Raw genomic sequence first — 25815 nt, forward strand, 5'->3', positions numbered from 1 at the left:
CTGTAGTAATTATAAAGATTTTTATTATAAAATAGATCCGCGTGTAAGCCGAACGTTCCCCAAAGTATGACCTTTTTTGGATTGTCTTGTGATTGAAAATGACCAAGCTTCATGTGCCTCGGTTGAACCGAGCATACGGGAGGATAATCGAAGCTTGAATCTACAAAAACCATCTTCGAATCCGCTGGGAGATACCTCATTTTCCTTGATGCGTTTTTGGGCTCGATTATTGAACTGGAAGTCGTTCCCGTGGCTGTGCATGCTCTCCACTCTAACAAGCATCCGCATGGTTTGAGAGAGCCTGGAACCAGCATTTCTCTCATCACCAAATAATTACCATCTAGAGCCAGCAATAGGACTCAACGAACTTCATCTAATTGTTTTTGGATCATGTCTCTCTTCACTATCCCCATCGCCATGGGCGGATCTTTCGAATGCACCTCTCCTGCTGACAGGGTGTATCTCCTGTCTTTTGATTCTCCGCCGGACAATCGTCAGACAACCGCGTTCATCGATGCTTTCAGCCTTGCACTTGATATTATAGAAGAGAAATACCCCATCGGTGTGGTTGTGACCACAAGCAAAATTCCCAAGTTTTATAGCAATGGGTTAGATTTGGAACATGCAATGGGAACCGAGGACTTTTTCGCAAAAGTATACTGGCCTTTTTGGAAGAAACTTCTCACGTAAGTCCCTGTCTTCATATGCCTATCTTGTTGCTGAGCCAGTAACTCGATTTGAATGAAACTATCTTTGGCCAAGATATCCCACCACTACGAGCTGTTACGTCTGTGCACACTGTCGCCATTGCCTCAGGTATCGAACATATATATAGTATTTGAATCTAACAAACCAATAGGTATCCAATGCCGACCGTCGCTCTTATTAACGGGCACGCATATGCAGGTGGACTGTTCGTCTCATTGCTGCATGACTACCGATTCCAAAACCCAACCAGGGGGTATCTGTGCTTGAATGAGGTCCATTTTGGCGCCTGGCTACCGGCCCCCATGGCCAGCATCGTAAAGCAAAAGGTTGCAAACCCCGCAGCTGTGAGAGATTTGATCACGGCAGGCCGGCGATTCGACGCCAAAGAGGCCCTTTCGGCAGGCATTATCGATGCTACCGGAGGGATCGAAGTGGCACTCAAATTCATCGAGGACCGTTCACTAGTCAAGCTCGGCCAGACGAAAGTATACGCTTCCTTGAAGGAGGAGATATATAAAGAAACATTGAAAACCCTTGAGTCACACGAGGAAAACGAAAAGGAACGACTGGGCCGCTTACAGGAAAGGGATGACATGGAGAAAGTGCGAAGTGCGAGAGTAGGTGCATGGGAGAAAACCCATGGTGGATCGAAGTTGTGACACGCCTTTCCGAAAGGCACTTCTTTAGTACGTTGTAATGGATATTAGACTGTCCCCGTTAAATTCAGGCCAGTATACATCCTGAAGAATCTGGTTAGATGTTTCCGAATATAAGAAAGAATTAGATAGCCTACTCTTTCCGACGTTCAAAATTAACATTCCCCCCCTTTATTGTCAAGGTACCGGCCATACTCTTCCCAGAGTTCGAGGACCGGAACACCGAAGAGCCCTTTCCAGAATGATTTGGTAGTGGATGTGCCAGCATTCTCCCCTTCACCGACATATCCTGTCCTGAACAATCTATCATTTAACATACCGATAGCACCAAATCCGACCTTGACATCTTCGATCCATTCCAAGAAAAACGCAGTATGCTGGTATCCCTGATCCCACGAACCAGGGAGATCGGAACTGCAAAGTGGACGGGTCCAATGAGGCGGGGACAAACCAGCCTTCAAGCGTACAAAGTCCGCTATGCCCTCTATCAGACCTGAAGGTGGGTAGGGAACTGTGTCGTGGTCTGGCGGAGAGGTGTGTTGATAGCAGTGCACAAGCTCGTGCGTCAAGACCCCGACGAGCTCGCGCCTGGTGTCTTCAAAAGTAGCGGCATGAGCGATGTACGACAACGAAAAATATATTTCTTTGTGATCAGAGTCAAGGTCGATGGAAGTGGTGTGTGCTACCCCAGAAAAGTCACGAATGATCACTGTGACTGACCGGGTTCCGGGCAAACATGGCTTGAAATGGACCTTGCATGGCCGGGAAGATTGGGAGGTTTCTGGGCTTGGGCTCGTATAGAGATAGGTGATTATGTTCGACAGAGCCGATTTGAGTACCGCATAAGGATCGGGGATGCATTCAAGAAAAATTTTGGCGGACTTATGAGTGATATCTTGAAGATGAAGTCGAAGTTTAGGTGACGGAAGCTTGGAATGCGGTATCAGTCTGTTATTATCCTTGTTTGCTTGGTCTTCATATTGGGCAATTGGGGATTGCGCAAACATGTTGAAGAGAAGCCAGCAAATAATAATATATCGACGAAGGCCAGCAAGAAATTAAGGAGACAGATGGGTGTGATCTTTTTTTGGCTTATCCGCCTTGAATCTATCTGCCCACTACATTTCAGGGCGCGGGCGCGTGGCGTGGGTGACGACTCCGTAGAGTCTTTCTCCCCCCAATGCAGCCGTTGGTGGGGCACTAACTAGTTAACTAGTTAAGTACCTGATGACACGGTCTGTTCGAGTCGAAGAGGGTGATCATACGGAGGAGTGGCGAGTTACTCCATACTCTCACGGATACCTCACACATGCCGCATATCTTCAGCTTTGTTGACGACCAATTGGGCCTTGAAGTTCTCCATCAACGACGTCAACATATGCATGTACTATACTCCGTACAGGACGGGATACCAGCATACATTAACGTTGGGCCAACATGAAATCCCTGGGTCCCGAGGCTCCGTGGTTTGGTCAAGGCCTGCGACGGAGTTTGGGCACCAAAGGTCCATGGATACCCGTCAGGCATCATGAGTAATTAAGTTAACTCAACGCATTCCGTGGGCCGTATGAACACCTTCTGTTTGTTTATCAAAGTCATAGGCCGAGCGAAGCCCATCTATTCGCAAAGAACAGCGCTCTTTTGAGGCCGCTCCGGACCACCACCGCCATAGTAACCCCCCTTCCAATTGGCCAATTCGCGGAAGGGCCTGACTAAGCAAGGGCGGCCCGCCAAGCCCGATCGACTCGGCAACCAGCACCTTTCGACTGTTTTGCGACGACGACCCGGATTGTTTGGCCAGTGTCTGAGGTCACCAGAGGAGCGAAGTAGCAATAACTGCACGCTGTTCAGGCGTATCGACCGGCGCTTCTTGTTTGCTGGGCCAGTTCGGCAGGATACCAGTGATTTTCGGAAATCCCAACCTAAAACTTTAGGTACGGCTCTCACTCTCCTGATTCCTTTAGCTTCGATCTTTTTGCTGCAAAAGCTCAAGGCAGTTTCAACATCAATAAACTGATAACAGACATATATTAGCTAGTGTCAGGTTGCCCGCCATCCTCCTGAAGTAATATCCTACCCCACGCGGAATTTTGACTATTTGATCACACTCCCTCCGTCATCGAACCCCCGCTTTACTTTCCCTGCTCCGCCTGGACAACCATTATTTCCGAGTACCACCGTTTCCAATGAGATTCACCAACCCCGCCATTTGACAATGGATGCAAGGGCAACGGAGCTTCTGGCGACGCTGCGAAACGGCAACGTTTCCGTCGATGTCAAAACCACCTCTCTCGCGAAACTCAAATCAGAAATCAAGCAAAAGCATGTCCCAGATGCAGCTATCTCCCCCCTATTCGAATCGTTCCGACTAGCGATCGCTTCACAGCATTATTCTCTCTCTTCGGCCGGGTTTTCTGCACTTGGACATTTGCTGAAGCGCCTTACACTTCAAGAGCAACATGAAGCGATCGCGCTCCAAGGCCGTGCCACTTATCAGCTGCTGCTCGAAAGACTGGGCGATCACAAAGAACGAATACGGTCTCAGGCTGCACAAGCCTTTACGGACTTTTGGCCAGCCGCCTCAGCTGACGTAGAGCATCATGTTCTCGGGGCGGCTTTGATCGGTAAAAATGCCAGGGCAAAAGAAACGAGCATGGTCTGGCTCGCGAAGGTATTGATATGTGGGCTATATTGGTTTATCTTGCGCTCTTGGTCTTAGCACAGGTTGACTGACGCCGTAATACCTCTAGATGACACGCGAATATGGTCTGCTCTTCCGTATCTATGTGCCCGCCCTCGTTACTTGTCTCGAAGACGCGGATGGGGTCGTGAGAGACACGGCGAAGTCGACAGTGATAGAGCTATTTCAGTATGTGATGAGCTTGGATTTCGGGTGGATTACCAGCCAACTTATTTGTTCTTAGGAGTGCCCCGCCTCGAGCTATATCGGATCTGAAAAAGCAGCTCATCCAAAATAACGTGAGAAAGTCAATTGCGACCTCGATTCTTTCTAGCCTGGGTGCCAATATCGTTGCCGATTCCGAGACGTCTTCCTCATTTCAGTCGCAGTCAAGGTCCGATATTACTAGACCTGCTACCAGTTTTTCTCATCGCCGCGAGGAGGTACCGCGCTCGCAGTCCGTTCTTTCCATGCGTTCACACTCAAACGCTGATGTACACAGTACGTTTAATATTGTTTAAAGGGATGCGACTGTTCTGCTTACTCTAGCTTAGATATTCCCAAAATTGATGCCGCCTTCAAGAGTCAATCGAAGCCAACGAGGAGTGGTCATTCTAGCAAGGACCCAACTTTATCTCACACGGCTAGCTCTGAATCCCTTCCAGCACCACGCCAAGACACAACGGATGGGGAGGGGGTTGAGCCGCTTTATATTAATTCGCACCGGGAATTTGACGATACTATTCGTGAGATGCTCCCTCATTTTGAAGGGAAAGAGTCGGAACAAAATTGGATCCTCCGTGAGAAGAGCATCATGACGCTTCGTAGATTGACCAAAGGCAATGCTCCACATGATTATCAACAGTATTATCTCGCGGGCATCAAAAGCGTGCTGGATGGAATCTTGAAGACTGCCAACTCGCTGCGTACAACCCTCTCAGCCGCGGGTTGCTATTTACTTCAAGACATTGCTCGGACTTGTGGTCCCGCCATTGATCCCATGGTCGAAATCCTCCTCCAAAGTCTGATCAAGCTCAGTGCTGCGCTTAAAAAGATCACCGCTCAAAATGGCAACGTTACGGTAGATGTTATCATTGGGAACGTCTCATACACCGCTCGAATTTTACAGCACATCTGGGGAGCATGCCAAGACAAAAATGTCCAGCCGCGCCAATTCGCAACAGGTTGGATTAAAACAATCATCATCCGACAAGGCAAGCACAAAGGGTCAATCGAGCATAGTGGAGGGCTGGATCTCATCGAAAAATGTATCAAGAAAGGCCTAGGTGACCCTAACCCAGGCGTAAGAGAGGGTATGCGTGGGACCTTTTGGGCCTTTTACAGCGTTTGGCCTGAAAGGGCCGATGTGTGAGTACACCTAATCGATATCCTCCAAGAAGGCCATGCTAACACACATATTTTAGTATAATGTCTGCTTTGGAACCAAAATCGAAAAACCTTTTGGAACGGGATCCTAATAACACCCACCGTGGCGTAGCCTCTCAATCCTTTGATGGTTCTCGAGGAAGTCAGCCTCACTCTACGAAATCAAGTCTCAAAGAGGCCATTAATGCACAGAAGAAAGCCCGTTTAGCGGCATCAAGTAACGTTCCTTCTCGGCCTGAATCTGCACAGTCCTCGTTCCCCGACCCAAAGTCAGGCCGGCCTGCCCCTCGTAGGCCGACGGGCACTTCCACTATTCGTGTGCCAACAGGGGAAAAATTATCGCAAAGTGCATCTTTGTCATCAGCTCCCATGCGACCGGCATCTCGTCCCCGACGGCCAGAACTAGTAAGGCCTGCTACCGCCGATCCCTATTCTTCTCGCAGATCTGCCGCTCCTACCGCGCAATCCAAAGCGTCAAGCCCATCAGACAGCCCTCAGAAATCAAAGTCAAAATTAATGACAACTCCACGCTCGCGAAATCCACTCGCTCGGCCTAAATCGAGAATGGACAACGCAGCAAATGTGACAAATGATAAGCAAAGAGCGGATCCAGCTGCGACGCTGGCACCCAAAATGCGCCGCAGGGGGCCTTCGGAGCCGGACGTTGTGTCGGCGGCTGCCAGAGCAAGAATCGCAATCCTGAGTCCTTCAAGGACGGAAGGGGACTTCAGCGTGGCCTCTTCCCAAGTTAAAATAGATCAGAAGGCCGAAGAAGCTTTTCAGGGTACTCCTACTAGGGGAATTGAGAATGGCACGCCCTTGCCAGCGTCTCCGCTGCGTTCACCTCTGAAAGGAGCTTTTAGCACTCCTACTCGTAACCGTAAGTCGAGCGACGGAGCACCTCCCTCGCGAATTCCCATCTCGCCTTCATATAGTTCCCGAAGAAGTAGCGAGGAGCCAATGTTGCCTCGCACTCCTCTCGACAGCCGACGTTCAAGGGGCGAAAGCGATGAGGCTGCGTCACAAATTCCAGCTCCCGTTGACCAGTCCCCCATTATCGATGCTATAAATTCACAATCCCCAGGCATTTTGAAGGTTTACGAAGATCCCCAGTCTCCACATTCTAAACACTCTATCGTCCTAGGTGATACGGTTCCGAAAACGCCGGGGTCCCAGGCAAAGGTGATGCCGCTTGAAGAATTACCGCTCAACGAGTCTACAACTGTCCCTAACCGGAAGCACAACCAATTACCCGAGCACACCCCTTTGCTTCAACCTAGCCCAATCCTTACTCCATCCAGCGAAAATTCACACCGGCGATGGAAGAAAGTCGAAGGCTCCGAAAGACGAAGAAGCCTTAGTCCACGGTCAAAGGATCCTGTGAAAGCACAGGATATGATCACGCGTGGATTGGCTCGAATTCGCACAGGTGCCTTAGATGTTCATGGATATAGGAAATTCCAGAACCTCATCAAATATCACGAGTCTATATCCAAGGATGACACCAAATATGAAGACATCTTAATGGCACTATTGGAAGCGCTAGAAAAGCCAGATGGAGATAAAGGCGCTCCATCCGGTCGTTCTCTCGACCTCAAGACACAAGTGCTCGTTACCATCCGACTAATGCTTGTTATTAATCGCGAGGCATTTGCGGCCTTTTATCCTAGAGTCATGACGGCCATAATCACAGCACGTAAACAATACGAATTGACTAACCATATTGTCAGTGGTTTGGAGGAGACAGCCGAAGACATTGTTAGCGCTTGCAACCCTCCACAGGTCATAGACGCAATTTTAGACTTGCTCGAGACGGAAGAGAGATCTTTCGAAAGTTACAGGATGGTTGCTATGGGTAGCTACATCCTCAGTGGCCTGTTACGCAGACTAAATAACCAAAAACTATATCTTTCGCAAGCGGAACTAGAAAGACTAGGGAAATTTGCGAACGAAAACCTGAGGAGTACCCAGCCGGATGTCCGGCGAGCGATAATTGATTTCTGCCCGGAGCTGTACGATATGGTCCAGTCAGAAGATGCTTTTTGGTCCATGGTCAATTCGTCTGTGGAAGATTTCCGGCCGCTGTTGACGTACTACATCATGCGACGACCAGAGAAAATTGGGTGATACTGATTGTGGCACTGGTTGTGTTTGGTTGATCCATTACTCTTTTTAATCTGATATCTTCATTTTCCTCTTATTCTTGTTGTCCGGAAAACTCCCATTCTTGATATCCATGTCGTCGATTTTTGAATTTTCTCAACTGCTATCCTTTCTAGTAGTTCACCATGCGGGTCGCTGATTGTATTTTCATTTTTTTCGTTACTAGGTTTGGAGTTTGAAGGTGAGATGAGAGTTATCAGCATTTCACTACTTCGGGGTGTTTAGGAGGATAGTTCTAGCGGGTGCTGGGAGCCTGAGAGCTTGTATGATACTTTTGTGAAGCGTATATGTATAGCTTTTATTAATACCACCTTTTTTATCCTTCTTGTCCCGTAGGGTGAGGGAATAGATTCGTAACGGAAGCGTCCCTGTTCTTGCCGTAGACCGCGGAGGGTTTCGGACCACCGACAATTCCATATAAGGCCCACGGACTGTCCGAGAAGGAGGATGAGGCCATTCTGGCAGCCGCAGAGCCTAGTAAAGGGTAGCATTGTTGCCCAAAGATACTCCAAAGAAGCTGCAAGTTACTTCTCCCAGCGATAACCGCATCGTATTCCGTGACATCTTGCTAGAAATGAAGCGATCGCTGGATTCCACGGAAAGTCCGAAGGCTCCACGGCGCCAGAAGCCAGTCTCATACCAGTTCTGTCGAGCAAAGAAGCTGAGATGTAGTTTCGAACTGCCGTGTGCGCAACATTGAATGTGTCCCTGCCCAAGGTATGAGAATAGCCCCAGATTCCCGTCCTCCAAGAAGGGCGTTAGCCGCCCTAGCTCACTCTGCATCACACCAAACAACAATTTTGGACTGCGATTCGGATGCTGGGGGTGCACTTCTACCTACAGTTTTCCAGGAGCAGCAAGCCCCTTGCTTATTCTATCTCCTTGAATGAATCCTAACGTTGAACCCCAGGTGCGTCACGCGTTGCTAAACTCGAACTTCGACCGTTCCAGCATCAGCCAGCGCCGCAGGCACTGTAAGCCTCCCGATTTTGCAGCCGCCTCAAGCGCATAGATGAGTCCCTAGGTTTTTTTTTTGCGAGCTATAAATCCTGTTGATTACATCTCAAGATCCAAATATTGTCGCCCAATCACATGAATATTACTCTCCATCCCGTTTTTTGAATCTGACAGTCCGCACACGTTGCCTATCTAGTTCGCTACATAGCCTTCATGAGAGAGTTCAGAGGATTGAGCGGTCATTGGGGATTTCATCTGAGAATGTTACCAATCAAGAACGCGGCGGTATAAGGGAATCCAATTCTTTTTCGAATTTGAATACTCAACGTGGAACTATCCAGGTTGAAAAGCGGGATCTCCACGCCGCCAGAACGCTGGAGGAAGAGAGGTTGCAGAAAGAAAGCGATGACTTGACGGTAAGCCCTGCGGGCCATTGCTATGCGTATATGACTGACATTGTTGTAGACAAGTGTAACTACTTCCGGGGTTGACTTTGGAATTGATACATTGTCAGAAGCAACACATTTAGACACACCGACGATTGAGTCTATACAGGCAGTTTGACTGCTCGCAAGCTCTTTGATATTTAACATGGGTGCGATCCCTGTGTTTAGGGTGCTCTTGGCCGCAATGTTCATCTCGGCCCAAGAACTGCAAATGCACCTCGTGGACTCCCCCAAGAATGGAAAGCTGCGGCAGAATACACCATTGACAGGCTAGACCTTGAAATAAAAAGACGCACATGGTGGCAAATTGCTTCAAGCGATTGGTACTTGCTTCTTCCTTCTTCCTTCCTTTTTTTTTTATTTTATTTTATTTTATTTTATAATTTTTATTCCTTTTTTTTTGGGTGGCCAGGCTCGGCTCTGAGGTTAACAGATCCTTCAGGATTTCGCATTCGTTTCTGGTTCCCAGACTGAAACTTACATGGTCCATCCCAATCAGATGCACGTCAATTTGCCAAGTAACTGTGACGATGAAGCAATCTCATGCGGTTCGTGTTCAGACAAGCCCTTGTCAGAGCCAACAGAAATGAGCTATTTCCTGTTCAGATGCCGACTGTCTGTGATATTTCGTGAACTCATAGATGAAGTGACAGCCCAAGGTATAGGAATTGATGAAATCGACTACGATCAGGTCCTGAATTTCGACAGAAAATTGAACACATTCATCGATACCGTCCCATACTTCCTCAAGTCAGATTCCGAGAATCGTCAGCGATGTCGAGAGTTGGATAAAGAGCGGCCTTATCTCATTTGGCAGCGGCTGATGGCGCAGTTCGGAGCCTCCACCCGGATATCTCGCCTTCATCGACCTTACCTTGCGCGTGGGGCACGGACCATTCTTGATTTTGAGCGAACAATACGGAACGAAGCAACTTCTTTAAGTGCCAGAACCCATCCAGGAGAGTATGGGCTATCATGTATCAGGTGTTTCTTGCAACCGTCGTTCTGGTTATGGACTACAACTTCAATAAAGATGAGCCATACGCAGAAGCACGGATCCAGGAGATCACGGAGTGCTGTCACACTTTGGAAGCGGCAAAGGAAGTGAGTGGAATCGTAGCACGAGGCTTAGAGGAACTCAAGAATATAATGAAGAAGTGGGGTCTGTTGACGGATGTAGAACCCAGTGGTGACAGTAACAACGGAGAGAAACGGGAGGCAGCGGCCCCAATGCAAGAAAACAATCCATTGCTTCCTGCTCCAGGGCAAGAAGCCATGCAGATTCAAGCCACCCAGATGGAACGGACCTTTCCTCCGTCATGGATGGAGTCCTGGGATTTTAATGTTGATTTGGATTATCCGCAGTGGGATGCACTGTTTCACGACCTCGAGAGTAGATCTGGTATTTGCTGATGTCTCCGGATCCAACCTTGAAGTTGAATGCCGATGTCGTAAGTCCTGTACGGCAGCCTTTTGTCCTCCATAAAGCGTGCTTCGTATTTGCGCTCCGTCAGAGGAGTCAGAAATCACTCCCAAGCCGCTCGAATTCTTGCAGGCGAAAATTTTTCTCGAGACGTCACGATAGCCAGCGCGGAGCCACACCGTCCACGAAGGTAAGAGAATTTTGGAACGGACACATGCCGCGCCGGAAGCTTCTGCTTGGTGAGATCGGCGAACACAGCCCAAAGCTAGTTGAGCGGCCCAGACCCATCGCACGGTGATCGTCGGCCTCGTGTGCGGGCTCGGCACAAAAAAGGAATTTCGCTCGGGCACGCGTGCACCAATCTGATATGATAAGATGGCTGAGATCAATCTGATTAGATTGACTAAGGAAAACGGGATAACTAGTCGTTCCACTGGATTGAAACTTTCGGGATGGACGTGTTTTTAAGGGATTAACTCGCAACTATTTTTCCCTGCTGTAGTGTGGGACTGAGGGGTTTGTCTTTGGACCTTGCCCTCTAGAATTGTTTAGTTACATAAAATACCGGCTGAGCACGGAAGTCGACATCCCATACGGAGTAACTACACACCCGGCTAAGGGTTTCGATGATCGTCACAAAACAATGACCCTTCTTATTTCCTGAGGATGGAACAATACGGAGTATTGTGTTCGCCGAGGCGGCTGGCGACAATCATTTCCCTGGACGGCATCGTCGATCAGGTTGCTTATCCGTACTGGGGCCTACATTGTGGGGACGCGTTCCGGACTTTGGAGCTGCGTATTTTCCCGGAGACCCTTTGGGCGGAAACAACTGGGGGTGTGGAATTGAATTGACTAAAATATGAAGCATACTTTGAACGTAACTAGCCCAAAAATTTCATAGATGGGCATGGAATCATAAAGTCAATCTCCACTTAAACTAACTAAAGTTTTCGTAGTGAAATGGACACAGCTGGAAAAACCGCTCGCGGGTGCATTTGATCAATGCAGCACGTTTATGAGGCAGGTCGATCCATTTGTCAATGTAGTAGCCGTTTGCTTGATCGTATCCGAGGACTTTAGTCCCTGTGGCTCTGGGTTCACCGACTACCAAGGTGGTTCGGGGTTCATCAAGAAACATATAGTGCGTCAAGCTCGTGTGCCAGGCCTTGACCCGGTGTGGCCCACGGAACCTCGAGTCTCCGACCAGAAAATGGCGACCTCTGTCATAATCTCCCGCATCATAATATGCTCCAACGTGATCCTCCTTCGAAACAGTTAGTACTGGTTGATTTGTATGCGATCAAGCGCCAAAGGAAGGAGAGAAGATCCTTTTGGTGTCGTGCTTCTCTGGTTTCAGCTTACCTTTGCCCAATAAATTTCGAAATAAGCAAAATAATTATCATCAAATTTTCCAAGAACAGCAAACTGGTGCTCGTCTTCATGCATTTTCCGAAGATACTCTCGATGCTGCTCTAGAGTTCCCGTCTCGTTCCAGCTTTGTGCAACGCGCGGATCATTTTGCCAGACGTGGAAATAATTGACGTGTTCTTCATTTTTCCAGTCGAGCGCAACCATTGAAAAGGTCTCCCTTAAATGAGGGATGTAACGAGCGTATATTGTTGACCCAGGGATCGGCTTAGCTGGTCTGATGGGGTGACGTGCGTAAACTCGCGCATCAGGGAACTTAGTTGTCATAGTATAATCCAAAGGACGGATAGGGTAGGAAGAGCCGGCGAGGCTGCCCTTCCCAGACCCTACCACCCAAAATGGTCTTGCTCCAAACGGAGAGCCGGCTCCTTGCCAGAATGCACTCCTGGAGATCACGACGAAGTCCTTGTGGTCGTGGGAAACCGGGATTGGTTTGCCTGGAGGAGCGGACGGGGGAGGATGTTCGATGGCCAAGCCGACCGACTTAAGCTGCTGGACTAGTTCCAAAGCCTGTTCCCCTGAGAACTTCAATCTGAAGACTTCGAGATCAGGGCAGCATGTAATAGCCATATACATGACAAGCCAGATATTGCCGATTGTAGGGGCGACTGAGCCCTCCCATTGAATCACCGCGGATGGGCTTCGCTTAGCTCGAGCCCAGGGGGAATTATTCTCCAGCGGAACTGAGTCTGCATCGACTCTTGAAAACTCGGTGAATTGGAGAGTGTCATGATGAAGAGTTTCGGGTGGAAGGTGATTCTGGTCTGAATCTGATGATAGCCGAAGGTTGAATGTTGGCACGGTCGAGCTTGCGGGCGTGGTCTCGTGAAGTTCGTAGGTGCCGTTGTATGGTTCAGGGAGACGCACGCAGGGGCGAAAGTCAGAAGGTATATGTGATGACATCTTTCATGAGAACGAGGATGATTCTCTAGTCGCAGAGACAACTCGGCTCCGATATAGTGTTGATGTTGGTAATGTTGGATTCAACGTTCGCAGGGACGCTTTAACTTACAGTGTTCAACTCCGTTGAACTGCTGTTGTGATTAATATCGAGTTCACTACCTGCGAGTTACTCTGTAATCTCTTTATGAACGCCGAGTGTGTTTGCAGAGCACCCGCTTTCCAGTCCTCGTTTCGCGGGCTCGCTATTCCTAAATCGTCAGTGCGGAGTGTTTTCCACGGCCTCAACCCACTTCCAGTGGATCTTTATGTGTCTTCTTGGTGAAAGACAATGCCACGACCAGGTTTCCAACGCAACGCGGTCCAAGCATACGAGCAATAGTCCAATGGGACAATGGCTTCGAATGGAGGATTCTTGAGGACGTCCAGCGTGCCCGATTTATTTTCGAGGGGTTCGATCCCTGACCTTGTTTTGTAACAGCAGCGAAAAATTTTATCTGATCAGAACGACGGATGCATGGTGAGACTTGGCGGCACCTTCATTGGAGGTTGGAACGGTGGCTCCGAGAGCTGGCGGGGACCAGCCCTGATCGGCCACCTACGCGGCAGGTTATCTGATTTTCACCATCTCACGCTTTCCCGTGCGCCTTGTGTCTGGCCTTCGACTCCTGTTCTGATCCCGTCAGCAATGTGCAGCCCAGGGATCCCGCGTGGGCCTGCGGGACTGCGAATGCTGAGCAATTCGAAACGGCTCGAGTCCTCCAGATTCGGCAGCCCTGGGCTGTTATGTACTCGAGACCACCACCACCCCGGTCTCGACAGGGGTTTGGCCACTTTATACTCCATCCGGCCGACAGTTTGAAAACAAGAAACAAAAAGTCCACTTTCATTTAGACTTCTTCCAGAGATTCTGACGACGAATCCCTCGGGGCCCCGCGACGCCAGCTATGTAACAATAGTACCACCACCCAGGCCTTGGATGGGACCCATGCTGGTTCTTGACCCAAAGTCTCCACTGGCAGAAGAATATGGATCGCGATTCGATCCCTCATCTCACATGATGGGATTGAGGATGCCAGGGAGGCATTGATCAACCATATTCTTTTTCATTTATCTCTGTCCTTCACTTCAAGGTGTCAATCTCGCCAATAGGTGGGATGCCTTATACCCGTTGTTGATTTCGTTCAAATTCTATGGACACTGCTAAATAAGGCATGTTCCTCTCGGCCGTGTCACGTTCTTTCACACTTTGAGCCTCCTAGGATGATATCGCCAATAACTTACGATCTATAAGACCGTTCCATGCCCTGTTGCAGAGCTCGCTCGAGAAGCTTTCAGTGTCGAGCGCGTTGAAGCATCGAATGGCGATGGCACCGGAAGCACCCAACCGTGGCTCCAAAACCGGTCCGCGGGGATGTGTTACTCAAAGCCGCGATGAGGCCTTGCCGGAGAAGTCATCGGTCATAGAGGTAGTTTAACAGAAAATTGGTCGCTCTATACTGAAAGGCGATGTTAGAACTAACGAATTGCAGCCGAGAAAATGGGGATTCCTACCCACTAAGAAAGGAATGGATCAAACATTTGGTTACTTCCGGCTTCTATTTTCATCGCAGCCCAAAAAGCTCGACGTGTGCCTGATAATCATCGGAACTTTGGCGGCAATTGGCGCTGGTATTCCCTTCCCGCTGCTCGGTATTCTTTTTGGCGAGCTTGTGGACGACCTGAATGCCTCAACCTGCGACAACCAACAGGAAAGCCCGCAGCAATTACAGTCAGGAATCAACACAAAGGTTTTGCAGGTGATATATGTCTCTATCGGTAATTTCGTGTGCATGTATATCCACACCGGATGTTGGAGTTTGGTGGGAGAACGCCTCGTTCGCAGGTTACGGACTCGGTATTTTCGCAGCCTGCTGAAACAAGAAGCAGCGTATATGGACAAGCTACCTTCTGGAGATGTCACATCCCGACTTGTGAGCGATATTGAGGTTATTCAAGCAGGTACCTCAGAGAAAGTCGGCCTATTCATCGGAACGATTTCTTACTGCGTTGCCGCATTCATCGTGGCTTTCCTTAAAGTTCCAGTGATTGCCGCAATGCTCTTGTCTGTGATTCCGGTCTACTTTCTCATGGCATTCGGAGGAGGACATTATTTAAAGAAATACACCAAGCGCATCAATGTTCATGTGGATGCTGCTACGTCTATCACGTCTTCGAGCCTGTCCCACATGGGCCTTGTTCATGCCTTCAATGCAAATACCCGATTAGAGCTCCTCTTCTCTCAACATTTGTTCAAAGCACGACTTGATGCACTGAAGAAAGCTGTTACTCATGCCTCCCAAGTTGGCCTCCTATATTTTGTTGCGTATGCATCCAATGCGCTTGCATTTTGGAAAGGGAGCAGATTGATTGCCGACCTCGCAGATGGGAAAAATACAAATGTGTCAGTCGGGGCAGTATATACTGTCATCTTTGTTCTCTTAGACGGTAAGTTCCCGTTCTCCATAGTGCCAGAATACCGTTGATAACATGACATCAGCTTCGTTTATACTGAGCCAAATGGCTCCTTTTCTCCATATTTTTGCCGCCGCAGCGTCCGCCGCTAGCTGCCTCATGGAAACAATCGAACGCCAATCTGAAATCGACGGCACATCGTCGGATGGAGTCAGAACTGTTTCCTTCTCTTCTGATGAGATTGAATTTCGAGACGTCAAGTTCTCGTATCCTGCTCGGCCCGATGTCCCAGTTCTCCAAGGTGTGAGCTTCAAAATACCGCCAAATAAACACACTGCAATAGTTGGGCCTTCTGGTAGCGGAAAGTCGACTACTGTTGCTCTTATCGAGCGGTTTTACGATCCGTGTGATGGTGATGTGTTAATTGGAGGAATAAATCTACGCGAGATCAACGTCCGATATTTACGAGGCCATATTGGCTTGGTTCAACAAGAGCCATCTTTGCTTGACAGATCAATTCTGGAGAACATCGCACACGGTCTCGTAAGTTCTTCAGCAGAGAAACACCAGCACCTTATTCCCAAACTTCTGGACTCTAGTCTTCCTCGATTCGCGGAGAGAATTCAAGGCGGAGCTTCTGAACACGAAGCTATAGCTGAGCTGGGGAATGAGGTCGGAGAAATCATGATCCTTGCTCGAAAGGCGGCCACTGCTGCCAATGCACTCGAATTTATTGAAGCTCTTCCACATGGGTTTGCTACAAAAGTCGGTAGCACGGGAGGGCAGTTGAGTGGAGGGCAAAAACAAAGGATAGCACTCGCGCGAGCACTTGTTCGAGAACCGCCACTACTTCTTTTGGATGAAGCAACTGCTGCGCTCGATTCAACAAGTGAGCAGCTCATTCAAGCAGCCCTCTCTAGAATATCTCAGAGTGTTACAACCGTGTCGATAGCTCACCGATTGGCGACTGCCAAGGATGCGGATAATATCGTTGTTGTCCAGCATGGGCGGGTGGTTGAACAAGGCACTCATATGGAATTAGTCGCCCAGGGTGGGGCATATGCGGGCATGGTGCGGTTGCAAAATCTCAACAAATTCAGCGCTGCGAGCTCTATTCTTAGCGATTTTAGTCAAGAGTTCTCTAACGACCCTACCTTGACTGCCGATGAAATAGCCAACGAGAAGCGGGATTTGGAAAAAGGGTTCGCTGATGCTGATGGAGAGGACACGAAATCTCCCGAGAAATCTAACACTGTTGAACTGAAGAAAGGTCCCAAGCGACGCTTGTTTAGCACCATTAAAGGATGCATTCCGTTAATCCGCCCGAATCTATTACATATTGCCTTAGGTCTAATAACTTCCTTGGTGATTGGCGGAAGTCACTCCGGCGAGGCTGTTTTATTTGGCCACACTGTAGGGAGCCTTAACCCCTGCAAAGGCGCATCCAGCGTTCGCTCAAGCGGAGAGCTTTTCGGTCTCTTATTTTTCATCCTTGCCTTAGTCGAGCTCTCTGCAACGCTGATTAACGGGTCTGCATTCGGGTGGGCTGCGGAAAAGATTCTATATCGGGCCCGCATACTTTCCCTTCGATCACTACTCAGTCAACCGCTCTCGTGGCATAATTCAGAGGGAAGAACCCCCGGAACGCTAATAGCACATGTTACCAGCGATGCTAGCTCACTGAGCAATCTTACCGGTACAACAATCGGTATATTATTCTCGATTTTGGCAAACCTAATAAGTGGTATTATTCTTTCCCACATTATTGCCTGGAAAATTGCCATTGTTCTCCTTGCCACTATTCCAGTCCTGCTTGCATCAGGGGTTCTTCGCCTCCGTATTTTAGCCCAATATCAAAAAAGACACCAAAAGGCATTTGCGCAAGCGACAGCCATTACAGTGGAAGCAGTGGACAACATCAGAACTGTCTCTGCTTTCTGTCTGGAACAAGAGGCCTATGAGGTTTTTAAGAGGGCGTTACGTGCGCCATATGAAGCGACCTTGAAGACTGTTGCTCATGGAAACTTTTGGCTTTCTCTTGCATATAGTATCAGCAACCTGGTGTATGCGCTCGCATATTGGTGGGGAGGACAGCAAATATTGTCAGGGACCTATTCGCAGACGCAATTTTTCATAGTCCTTCCAGCACTTTTGTTCAGCGCTCAGTCATCTGGGCAGATGTTTGCGCTGGCTCCGGATGTGTCCAAAGCTCGAATCGCCGCTGAGAATATTGTTGGTTTGCTTACCACAGACCCGGAAGAAGGGAGGTCTGGACACAACAATAATAACGCCTACGAGATAACCGGCATTTTCGCGGATGGAAATCCCTCCGACGTTGAAGGCCAGCTCACAACTACGTCATCTAAGCGATCGCCGCAAAATGAAAGTGGGATGGGTGTACAGTTCCGGGACGTGCACTTTTCATATCCGACTAGGCCTGACCAGATTGCCCTTGATGGGTTAAACCTAAACATTCTCCCGGGTCAATTCTGCGCTCTGGTCGGACCTAGCGGTTCAGGTAAATCAACGACATTTGCTGTTTTAGAGAAGTTCTATAATCCAACATCTGGATCAGTTATCGTGGACGGAATAGATATCACAAAGCAAAGAGGGACATCATTCCGAGACAGTATAGCCCTTGTTCCCCAGGAAAACGTGCTATTCGAAGGAACTGTGGCGTTCAATATTGGTCTTGGTGCCCGTCCTGGCCATGAAGCTACCCAAGATGAAATTGAGGAAGCATGCCGCCTGGCAAATATCCATGAAACGATCGTGGCTCTACCAAACGGGTATCAAACGACTTGCAGCCAGGAAGGAAAGCAATTTTCTGGCGGACAGCGTCAGCGGCTATCGATTGCACGCGCGCTTGTCCGCAAACCCCGGCTCCTACTGCTCGATGAATCGACCAGTGCGTTGGATGTCGAATCGGAGAAACAGGTGCAAGATTCTCTTGCAAAGATTGCCCGACGGACAACGATAGTGGCGATTGCGCATAGGTTGAATACGATCCATCGGGCCGATAGGATTTTCTTCATCGAGGATGGGAAATGTGTGGAACAGGGGACTCATGCTGAGCTGCTAGAACGCAGCTCAAAGTATCGGGCAAATGTCATCCACCAGTCACTTGACACATAATATCATAGAGAGACCCGATTATGAACTATTGGCTTAGGAATTCTGATCTCCATTAAACATTGTTGAAAGTCTATCCGACTTTGCTTTCTATTTTTTTTTTTTAGGTGCATTGCTACAAGGTGTTGTGTATTAACTAAGTCGAGGCTACTATTCAAACTATAGAGAGATTTTCCTGTTAATGCACTTAATCACTGTTTGGACATTGAATCCCCAAATTTATACAGAGTATGACACAGTGCTTTTGCCTTTTTCTTAGTTACCATTGAGAGGAAATTGGACCTCGAACAACTGGATTTGATTTGCCACTGATCCAAACATCTTTGTCCCAGGGCTGAGAGAAGCTTTAACCTCCTGTCGATCTATGCACGTAAGCGGCGTGGACCTTGGCATGGATATCCTGGCGGTTAGGGACTTCGCAATTTCAGAACCATTGCAAGAGGTTCAATGGAGTAAATTGCTTTTGATGGAGGGAGATCAAAAAGACTTAAAGTCGAAGATCGTAATCACTTGGTTTGTCGATATTCTCGCTTGGCTATACTTTGCATAGAGGATTCCACATGGGTGGGTAATAAACGGCTTTAGTGGTCCATGTCTCCGGCAATCTTGTGTCCCTCACGGGTACACGGAGGTTTGAGTCTAGAAACCTTGCTCAAATCATAAATAAGGTGTTAGGAGAGAAACGAAAAGGAACAGTATTGCGGAAAGGCGACCGAGATTTGTCTGGCGAGGGATATGGATATTTGAATGGCGAAGACGGGGGCGGCATTTTCCCCCGTACTGGGGAAATGCGGAGCAATGGAAATTCAGAGCGAAGGGGAAAGGAGGTGCTTGACTCCTTGAGCGACTTTGACCGTAATAAAGTCGAGAACTCATAGGATGTTTAGAGGCTCCCAATCCCTCTTCCCTGCTTTCGTTGACCCGGGGAAGTTCTCCAGAAAGGAGAAGCTGGGTTGAGGTGGAAATACAGCTGACTTTTTGCGGGGGAACAGGTGATTGCAGGACGGTCTCTCAGGGGCAGAGTCCAAATAACCTGTGTATCCGTGCTCACTGGGACCCTTGGTGGGCCTGGAGGCACAAGCGGCCCTGGCCACGAATACGGAGCAATAACGGATATTCACGAACCACTGCCATCGAGGTCTGGACAGGTGGACAAACCCGGTTCAATATCGTCGTCCGTGAACTCTCCGAAAGAGTTTTTGGCATAGCTTCCTCTCAGATGGTTTCCACCATGATCAAATGAGTGGGCTCCCCGGTCTCGACCCGGCTGGGCTGCTGGAGTGGTCGAGCAGTGATTTATGAAGGGGCGAGCTCTGTCCACCATACGTTAGGCCAATAGCCTGCCGGGTCGCAGGAGATTGTTCCTCGGGAAGGTAGATTATCTGGCGAAGCCTGTGATCGAAGGATGAACGTGAGATTTGAAGTCTGACGGAAAGAAGAGATGAAAATTGCTTGGGGTCAAGGTATCAAGGGGGCAAGTTTGCTGGAATGTCCACTACGTAATGACAGAGACTTTTTACCTCTATTCTAGCTGCCAAAAATAACGACGAATCCAATCAGTTCCCATCGAAGTTCAAAATGTTGGCACTGTGTTCTCTGTCGTAGAACCAATTGCAAACGCTAGCTGATGCGTACAACCACGCCATTACTGTTAATTTACGGAATACGCTCTGGTTTAACTACCTCCTCGGTAGGTCGGTGGAGGAGCACCGTCTACAAATGCGAGGTAAGGGAGCGAGGCCGAGTTTACACTAAATCCGATCGCTGATTCTTCAGGTTTCACTGATTCCAATAAGTCATTTGGTGCAGGGCTGATCTCTCTAGAGCTGAGCCCGACAGCTTGCTGAGTTTTGTGAGACTCTCCTGGACATGAGCTGTGTCGGCGAGGATGTCTTTGGACACCCCTGACCAGGAATAATACCAAGAGCAGACAAGGGGAGCGCCTAGCTGGCTAACTAATGCTGATAGACTAGCGGCACTATTGACCAACTCGAGCCCCTTAACTAGGTATTGCCGGGAGGAGTTCGACGGGTGGTCTCCAGCACAGATTCACGGCGCTTGACTGACAGTCTGACTGCTGGCGCACAGATACCAGAGGGTCTATATTTAATTCTCTGCTGGCTGATGGGGGGGATGCCGCTGTGCTCCTCCGATGAAACAGTTTCTCTTCCACTCTGCTTCATCTCGGGGCTAACCAACTGGCGGCCTGGCCAATTGTGTGCCTGTGCCAATCTAACCACGGCCACGAATGGGTGCGCTAGTCAACCTTGTCTCAATTTCCCCCCCATAATCTGCGGAATGGCACCAAGCAACATGAAAATCAGTTGTTCTGGAAATCATCGCTCCCTCTTGTTCATGTTTATGTGATGACTATTAATTCGCTATTTTTATTGATGCATCTAGTATTACATACATACCCTCTCTAACTAGCGCTGATTGAGCTTTGACAAACAGCCTGGTCCGGTCTCTGGCGCGCTGATGTGCTGGATGTACTGTACATAGCATCTCTGCCGCTTGCGTGGATTTCCCCCCTCTCCCACTGGCCTCCTGATTGTGCATCTCGTATTATTGGATTGTGGTCGTCGCTTTTGGGAACATCATTCGTCCCTCCATGTCTCTCTGATCCTGTGAGTTCACAGAGTAGTCTCCTCAGATTTGCGCCGAGACTCTCTCAGCGGTGAATGCTTCCTGTCAAAAACATCGGTCGCCCTGGGAAAGCGTCTCACTTCGCATCCTCATCATCCTCCCTCCAAATCACCGTTGGGCACCGCTCATTGGCTTCGCATCATCATTTTCATCATACTGACTGTGACCTCCCATAGCTGGACTTGAGTATACGATACTTCCCACTTCCAATCCCTTCTCGCGTCGCGTGGCCCGCACCCGGGCCCCCCAGGGCTCGGATTACCATATTTTTTTTTTTTGAGTCGAGGTTACACCTGAGGACGCAGCAAACTCAGGGCTTCTAGGACCTATTTCGAGTGTGAAACGCAACGTTCTCTCTAGTCGCTCGTTTCAGCCTTGCATGACCAATTGACCTTCGAGTTAAGAACGTTCGGCCTGTAGATTCATCCACCGCTCCGGCTCTACTCGCATGATTGAGACCGCGATCGATTTAGCGCGCCCTTTCTTTTCCTCTATCCTCATTTTGCCGAAAACTCTGTCAATAATTCCGATAATCGCGTGATTGAAATGATCGAAAAAGGCCAGTTAGAGTCGCCAACGGCTGCTGACTACCTCGAGGATCCTGATGACATCCCAATTCCCTGCAAGGGCTGTGGTGAGGTATGTCGAACGGACTCCAGCCACAGCAAAAGGTTGATAAACGCTGATATATAACCCTTTAAAGATTCTTGAGGAAGGAAAAGCCTTTGAACTAGGTGGGTTGCTCCTCGCACGTATCTGGGCCACACTGTCCTGACCCTGTTTCTTTGCAGCCGGCAACCGTTGGCATATCGACTGCTTCCGCTGTCATACCTGCGGCACTTACCTCGATTCCGACGCGAATCTTCTCCTTCTTGGCGATGGCTCCCTTATTTGCAACAACTGTACCTACAGCTGCAGTTCTTGCGGCAGTAAAATTGAGGATCTCGCTATTCTTACTGGAGATCAAGCTTTTTGTGCAAACTGCTTCAAGTGTCGCAACTGCAAGCGAAAGATCGAAAATCTTCGCTACGCGCGGACCTCACAGGGAATTTTCTGCATGGACTGCCACGAATCATTGATGGCCCGACGTAGGAAGCGCTCTGCGAGAAACGCGACCCAACGCCAAAAGCATCCTAGTTCTGCAATGCACCTAGATAAATCTTTACCCTCGCTTCCTCCAGAACATGAAAGTCGTCTTCCACCTACTGAATACGTTGAACTCCCAGCTGATGTACCTTCGCGATCTGGAGTTGACGAGCGTCAAAACCAGGATAACTCAGCATGGTCTCAATCTCAGCAAGGTAAGTCCCGACTATACGGAGGCCCCCGTTTCAATACTAATCCGGATCGCTCTTTAGATAATCTTATTCTACCAGCCAGCACCTATAATAGCAAGCGTCATTCTGTAGGTTCCCAGAAATCAGACGGATCTGCTGGCGAAGAATTCCTCATCCCTGTTGCATTTGACCCTACGCCATCGGACCACACATCGTCACGAATCACTTCTCCAGACACGTCAAAATCCGCCGATGAGAGATCCCGTGATTATTATCCCCGTAGTACATCCTTGGAGTCACCATCAAAATCGTCGTATGAGCAACGCCCACCACCGGGTTCCAGAGGTTCAGGCTCCGTATCAGATCGACAGCAGGCACCATATCAAGAAAGACGTTCTGAGGAAGCCCCTTCAGGGGTTAGACGTCAAGATGGTGCGAGGCATTCGATGGTACCGTCGACATCTGATGCTAGCCAGTTGACAAGACGAAGCCAGGATAGTAACGGACCACGGAGTTCTGATAGAGAGAAGTTTCAACTTAGCGAGGCCCCTAAATCAAAGAAATCTAGTGGAGAGAGCACACCTCGCAGCAGCAATGAATCCACAATTAAAGATCCCGAGAGTGCAGGGTCGAAACGCAAGGAGAGGAAATCCATCGAAAACTCCCGCTCCACGAACCCTGCTACGCCGGGACAGATGCAACATCCACCCAAACGTGGCGATTCTCTTGAGAGTAAACTCCATCACACTCTGCCCAGGAAAGGGATTGAAAGCACTAAAAGCAACCATGCACATTCCAAAACCGACAAAGATTCAGTCACAGGGGTTGATGGCAATAAGAGTGATGGGAAGACTGCTAGGAAACCCGATCTTAAACCCTCTGTCGATGATTCAACTCCAGTTGCTTCACCGCGCCCACACACCTCGGGTAATAGCACCTTGAAAGACCAAGCAAGCACGCCTCAGTCACTAGACAGAAGGTTGAATCATGACCGAAATGAATCTTTAAGTGCTCTTCAGTCGACATCACGCCGCGCGGAATCTTCCCCGTCACTACCGCGTTATAGTGCCGGAGGTGATTTCTCCCTTGAAGAGGACATGGCTCGAATCATGGGTGACGAGAATCAAAACCACGAATCCTTCCTTCGACGCGTCTCAAACTCCGTTCGTCATGGCAGGAGTTTTAGTGAAAAGGGCTCTCGTCTTTCTAAAGAATTGAAGTGGCCTAAATCTCCTTCGACTGGAAGTACCTTCGCACAAGATATTAGTAGCCCGAGTACTAGTTCACCTGAGGCTCGTGAAGAACTCAACTGGTTCAAGAACGAGCTTCGCAGAGAACGACAGAAAATAATCGAGAAAGACCAGAAAATAGCGGAATTGGAAGCTGCTCTTAACGCCACGGCGAATATTAAGGAGGTAAATACCGAGCTACGCGAGAAACGATCTACAATGGTCTTCCTGGATGCACAAAAGGAGATCGTATTGCGCGAACTTGAAGTATTGAGAGAACATATTGCAACAGAGAAACAGAGCAATGCCCCGCTGGACCTAGGAAAAGTGAGTAATGCGGTTCTACGCGATCTAGCTGAAGCACTTCGGCGTTTGAAAGAATCGTTCATGCCTCAAATCGAAGAGTTGATCCAGAAGCGGAATGATCTTGTTGAGGAATTGGGAAATCTTGGTCGAATGAAAGATAAGAGTTTCCAGGAGTTTGAGCAGCTGTCGCTCAAGAACGCCCAGTTGGCGGAGCTCAACAACCAGCTTGTACACCAAATCCAAGAGCTTTACAAAGCCAATTCAAATTCTACGGACAGTAACCGCCAAGCACCCAATGGGTTAGGTATCTACCATCACAAAGATAAATCGACCGCTTCCGTGGAGCGAGACTTGCGTTCTATAACGAATGAGCCGTCTCCAGGAATAGTCCAACCGGAGGAAGCCGAACCAATCACGGTCGTCCAAGGTCCCCAAGTGGTGAGCATCAGAAAAGGTCAGCCGAAGAAATTTAATTGGAAAAGAGGTGGACAGAACGTCGCGAAGGGTGTCACCAAGGGTTTGAAAGGTGCATTCTTATACGGTGAGGGCAAATCGCAACGAGAGGGTGCTCAATTCACAGAAACGGCCCCATATGGAAGCATTCCTCCGACCAGCGACAACAACTCCGGACCTCAGCGCGCTCAGACTCAAGACCCGTCCCGCCAGGGCTTTGGGTTTTTCGGAAACCAAAAGACCAAAACCTCTCAATGGAAGCCACCAGCCAATGGCAGCTCTTCAGTGCTCAACGAGGGTTCTATTGGTAGGTTTACCTGTTGTTTTCGCCTATTTTGAGATGTTTGGTGCTAATTCTATTTAGGACTATTCGGCTCCGACTTAGAACAAAGACTGGAGGTTGAAAGGGGTGTCATTCCTAGCATCGTCACGCGTTGTATTGAAGAAGTCGAACTACGAGGTGTGCAACCCCGCCCCAAAACTTCCTTTGCATCTTATATTAACAAAAAATTTATAGGAATGGATGTCGAGGGTATATATCGCAAATCAGGTGGCAGCTCACAGGTTCAGATGGTCCGTGACGGTTTTGAGCGCAGCCGCGACTTTGATATTTCCGACCCAGATCTTGACATCCATGCCGTCACATCTGCTCTGAAGCAGTACTTCCGAATGCTTCCTACGCCTCTTATCACCTATGATGTATACGATATGCTTCTCGATGCAAACAATATCACGCCAGCTTCCTCACGCATTGATGTCATGCAACATGGACTCCAAGAACTGCCTCGAGTACATAGAGATGTGTTGGAATTCCTTGTCTTCCACCTTAAGCGCGTTGTGGACCGAGAAAGGGAGAATCTGATGACCAGCCTTAATATTGCTGTCGTGTTCGCTCCTACGATCATGCGCCCTGAGAGTCTGAGTCGCGAGATGACCGATGTCCAGAAAAAGAACGAAACTCTTCAGTTCCTGGTGGATAACTGCCAAGACATATTCATGGGCATGCCAGAGTAGTTTTCTACAACTACTCGTAAATTCTTTGTTTCTAGTTACTTCGACAAATGAGCTCCTTGTTCAGCCCGTTATGCTAATTCGAGTACTTGTCTTTTGCAATTTTTTACGGCTCGTGTCAGAGTTTTGTTAACGCTTTTACGTCTATTTCTTATTGCCCTTGTTGATAACCTGCGAGGAAAGCAGAACATAACGCTGCTGGTCAGATACCCTCTGTTTTTGAAGCCTATTTTCTCAGTTTTGCTTCTTGAGACGGTTATGAAATGCCCCCAGGTGTGAGTGTTGGCTGAATTTTCCTCATGCCACGGTTACCCCTTTCCCTCGCCCCCTTCTTTTTTGAAACCACATGTTTGAGTGGCAGCGACACTTCTATTCCCGAATACTGCATACGGAGAACTTCGAAAATTATCTTCGTGCTGTCCCTTAAGAAGTCTTTTCACCTGCTACACCTGTCCATAGGCCAGATATATTATTGTATGTATGTATGCGTGTACTGTATGGATATGCTGCGGTTAATAGACGCTTAAATCATCTCTCAGGATTGCTTTCCACCAGCC

At 48.8% G+C, this 25815-nt stretch overlaps 9 protein-coding genes across 9 annotated transcripts; 7 read left to right on the top strand and 2 right to left on the bottom strand.

Moving 5' to 3' along the window:
- Positions 1-203: 203 nt before the first annotated feature.
- CIMG_06845 (enoyl-CoA hydratase/isomerase) lies at positions 204-1367 on the top strand (the record flags this gene model as incomplete). The annotated part of the gene is made up of 2 exons (XM_001242948.2): positions 204-686; positions 860-1367. The coding sequence occupies exons 1-2, from the start codon at positions 391-393 to the stop codon at positions 1365-1367; spliced, it is 804 nt and encodes a 267-aa protein (XP_001242949.1). The 5' UTR covers positions 204-390.
- CIMG_06846 (PBSP domain-containing protein) lies at positions 1305-2371 on the bottom strand (the record flags this gene model as incomplete). Its single annotated transcript, XM_001242949.2, has 2 exons — positions 1305-1448; positions 1502-2371. The coding sequence occupies one exon, from the start codon at positions 2369-2371 to the stop codon at positions 1520-1522; it is 852 nt and encodes a 283-aa protein (XP_001242950.2). The 3' UTR covers positions 1305-1448; positions 1502-1519.
- Positions 2372-3179: 808 nt separating this feature from the next.
- CIMG_06848 (protein STU1) lies at positions 3180-7949 on the top strand. The gene is made up of 6 exons (XM_001242951.2): positions 3180-3298; positions 3399-4035; positions 4115-4233; positions 4289-4545; positions 4599-5412; positions 5469-7949. Exons 2-6 carry the CDS (start codon positions 3580-3582, stop codon positions 7555-7557), a joined length of 3735 nt encoding a protein of 1244 aa, XP_001242952.2. The 5' UTR covers positions 3180-3298; positions 3399-3579; the 3' UTR covers positions 7558-7949.
- A 218-nt stretch (positions 7950-8167) lies between these two features.
- CIMG_06849 (uncharacterized protein) lies at positions 8168-9114 on the top strand (the record flags this gene model as incomplete). The annotated part of the gene is made up of 4 exons (XM_001242952.2): positions 8168-8279; positions 8504-8567; positions 8747-8966; positions 9016-9114. 4 exons carry the CDS (start codon positions 8168-8170, stop codon positions 9112-9114), a joined length of 495 nt encoding a protein of 164 aa, XP_001242953.2.
- A 381-nt stretch (positions 9115-9495) lies between these two features.
- Positions 9496-10613, top strand: CIMG_06850 (uncharacterized protein; the record flags this gene model as incomplete). Its single annotated transcript, XM_001242953.2, has 3 exons — positions 9496-9973; positions 10030-10398; positions 10453-10613. The coding sequence occupies 3 exons, from the start codon at positions 9496-9498 to the stop codon at positions 10611-10613; spliced, it is 1008 nt and encodes a 335-aa protein (XP_001242954.2).
- A 667-nt stretch (positions 10614-11280) lies between these two features.
- CIMG_06851 (siderophore biosynthesis acetylase AceI) lies at positions 11281-13159 on the bottom strand. Its single transcript, XM_001242954.2, has 2 exons — positions 11785-13159; positions 11281-11686 (listed from the first exon to the last, which is right to left on the bottom strand). The coding sequence occupies exons 1-2, from the start codon at positions 12751-12753 to the stop codon at positions 11360-11362; spliced, it is 1296 nt and encodes a 431-aa protein (XP_001242955.1). The 5' UTR covers positions 12754-13159; the 3' UTR covers positions 11281-11359.
- Positions 13160-13795: 636 nt separating this feature from the next.
- On the top strand, positions 13796-18539 carry CIMG_06852 (ABC multidrug transporter Mdr4). The gene is made up of 3 exons (XM_001242955.2): positions 13796-14219; positions 14283-15237; positions 15290-18539. Exons 1-3 carry the CDS (start codon positions 14112-14114, stop codon positions 18337-18339), a joined length of 4113 nt encoding a protein of 1370 aa, XP_001242956.1. The 5' UTR covers positions 13796-14111; the 3' UTR covers positions 18340-18539.
- Positions 18540-18727: 188 nt separating this feature from the next.
- On the top strand, positions 18728-19579 carry CIMG_06853 (uncharacterized protein; the record flags this gene model as incomplete). Its single annotated transcript, XM_001242956.2, has 3 exons — positions 18728-18788; positions 18922-19191; positions 19329-19579. 3 exons carry the CDS (start codon positions 18728-18730, stop codon positions 19577-19579), a joined length of 582 nt encoding a protein of 193 aa, XP_001242957.2.
- A 460-nt stretch (positions 19580-20039) lies between these two features.
- CIMG_06854 (rho GTPase activator Rga) lies at positions 20040-25798 on the top strand. The gene is made up of 9 exons (XM_001242957.2): positions 20040-20062; positions 20133-20188; positions 20305-20963; positions 21159-21621; positions 21686-21716; positions 21774-22283; positions 22341-24554; positions 24612-24707; positions 24765-25798. Exons 4-9 carry the CDS (start codon positions 21529-21531, stop codon positions 25259-25261), a joined length of 3441 nt encoding a protein of 1146 aa, XP_001242958.1. The 5' UTR covers positions 20040-20062; positions 20133-20188; positions 20305-20963; positions 21159-21528; the 3' UTR covers positions 25262-25798.
- Positions 25799-25815: the final 17 nt, after the last annotated feature.

The sequence above is a fragment of the Coccidioides immitis genome (genome assembly GCF_000149335.2).
Source record: "Coccidioides immitis RS genomic scaffold supercont3.2, whole genome shotgun sequence".
Classification (NCBI taxonomy): Eukaryota; Fungi; Ascomycota; class Eurotiomycetes; order Onygenales; family Onygenaceae; genus Coccidioides; species Coccidioides immitis.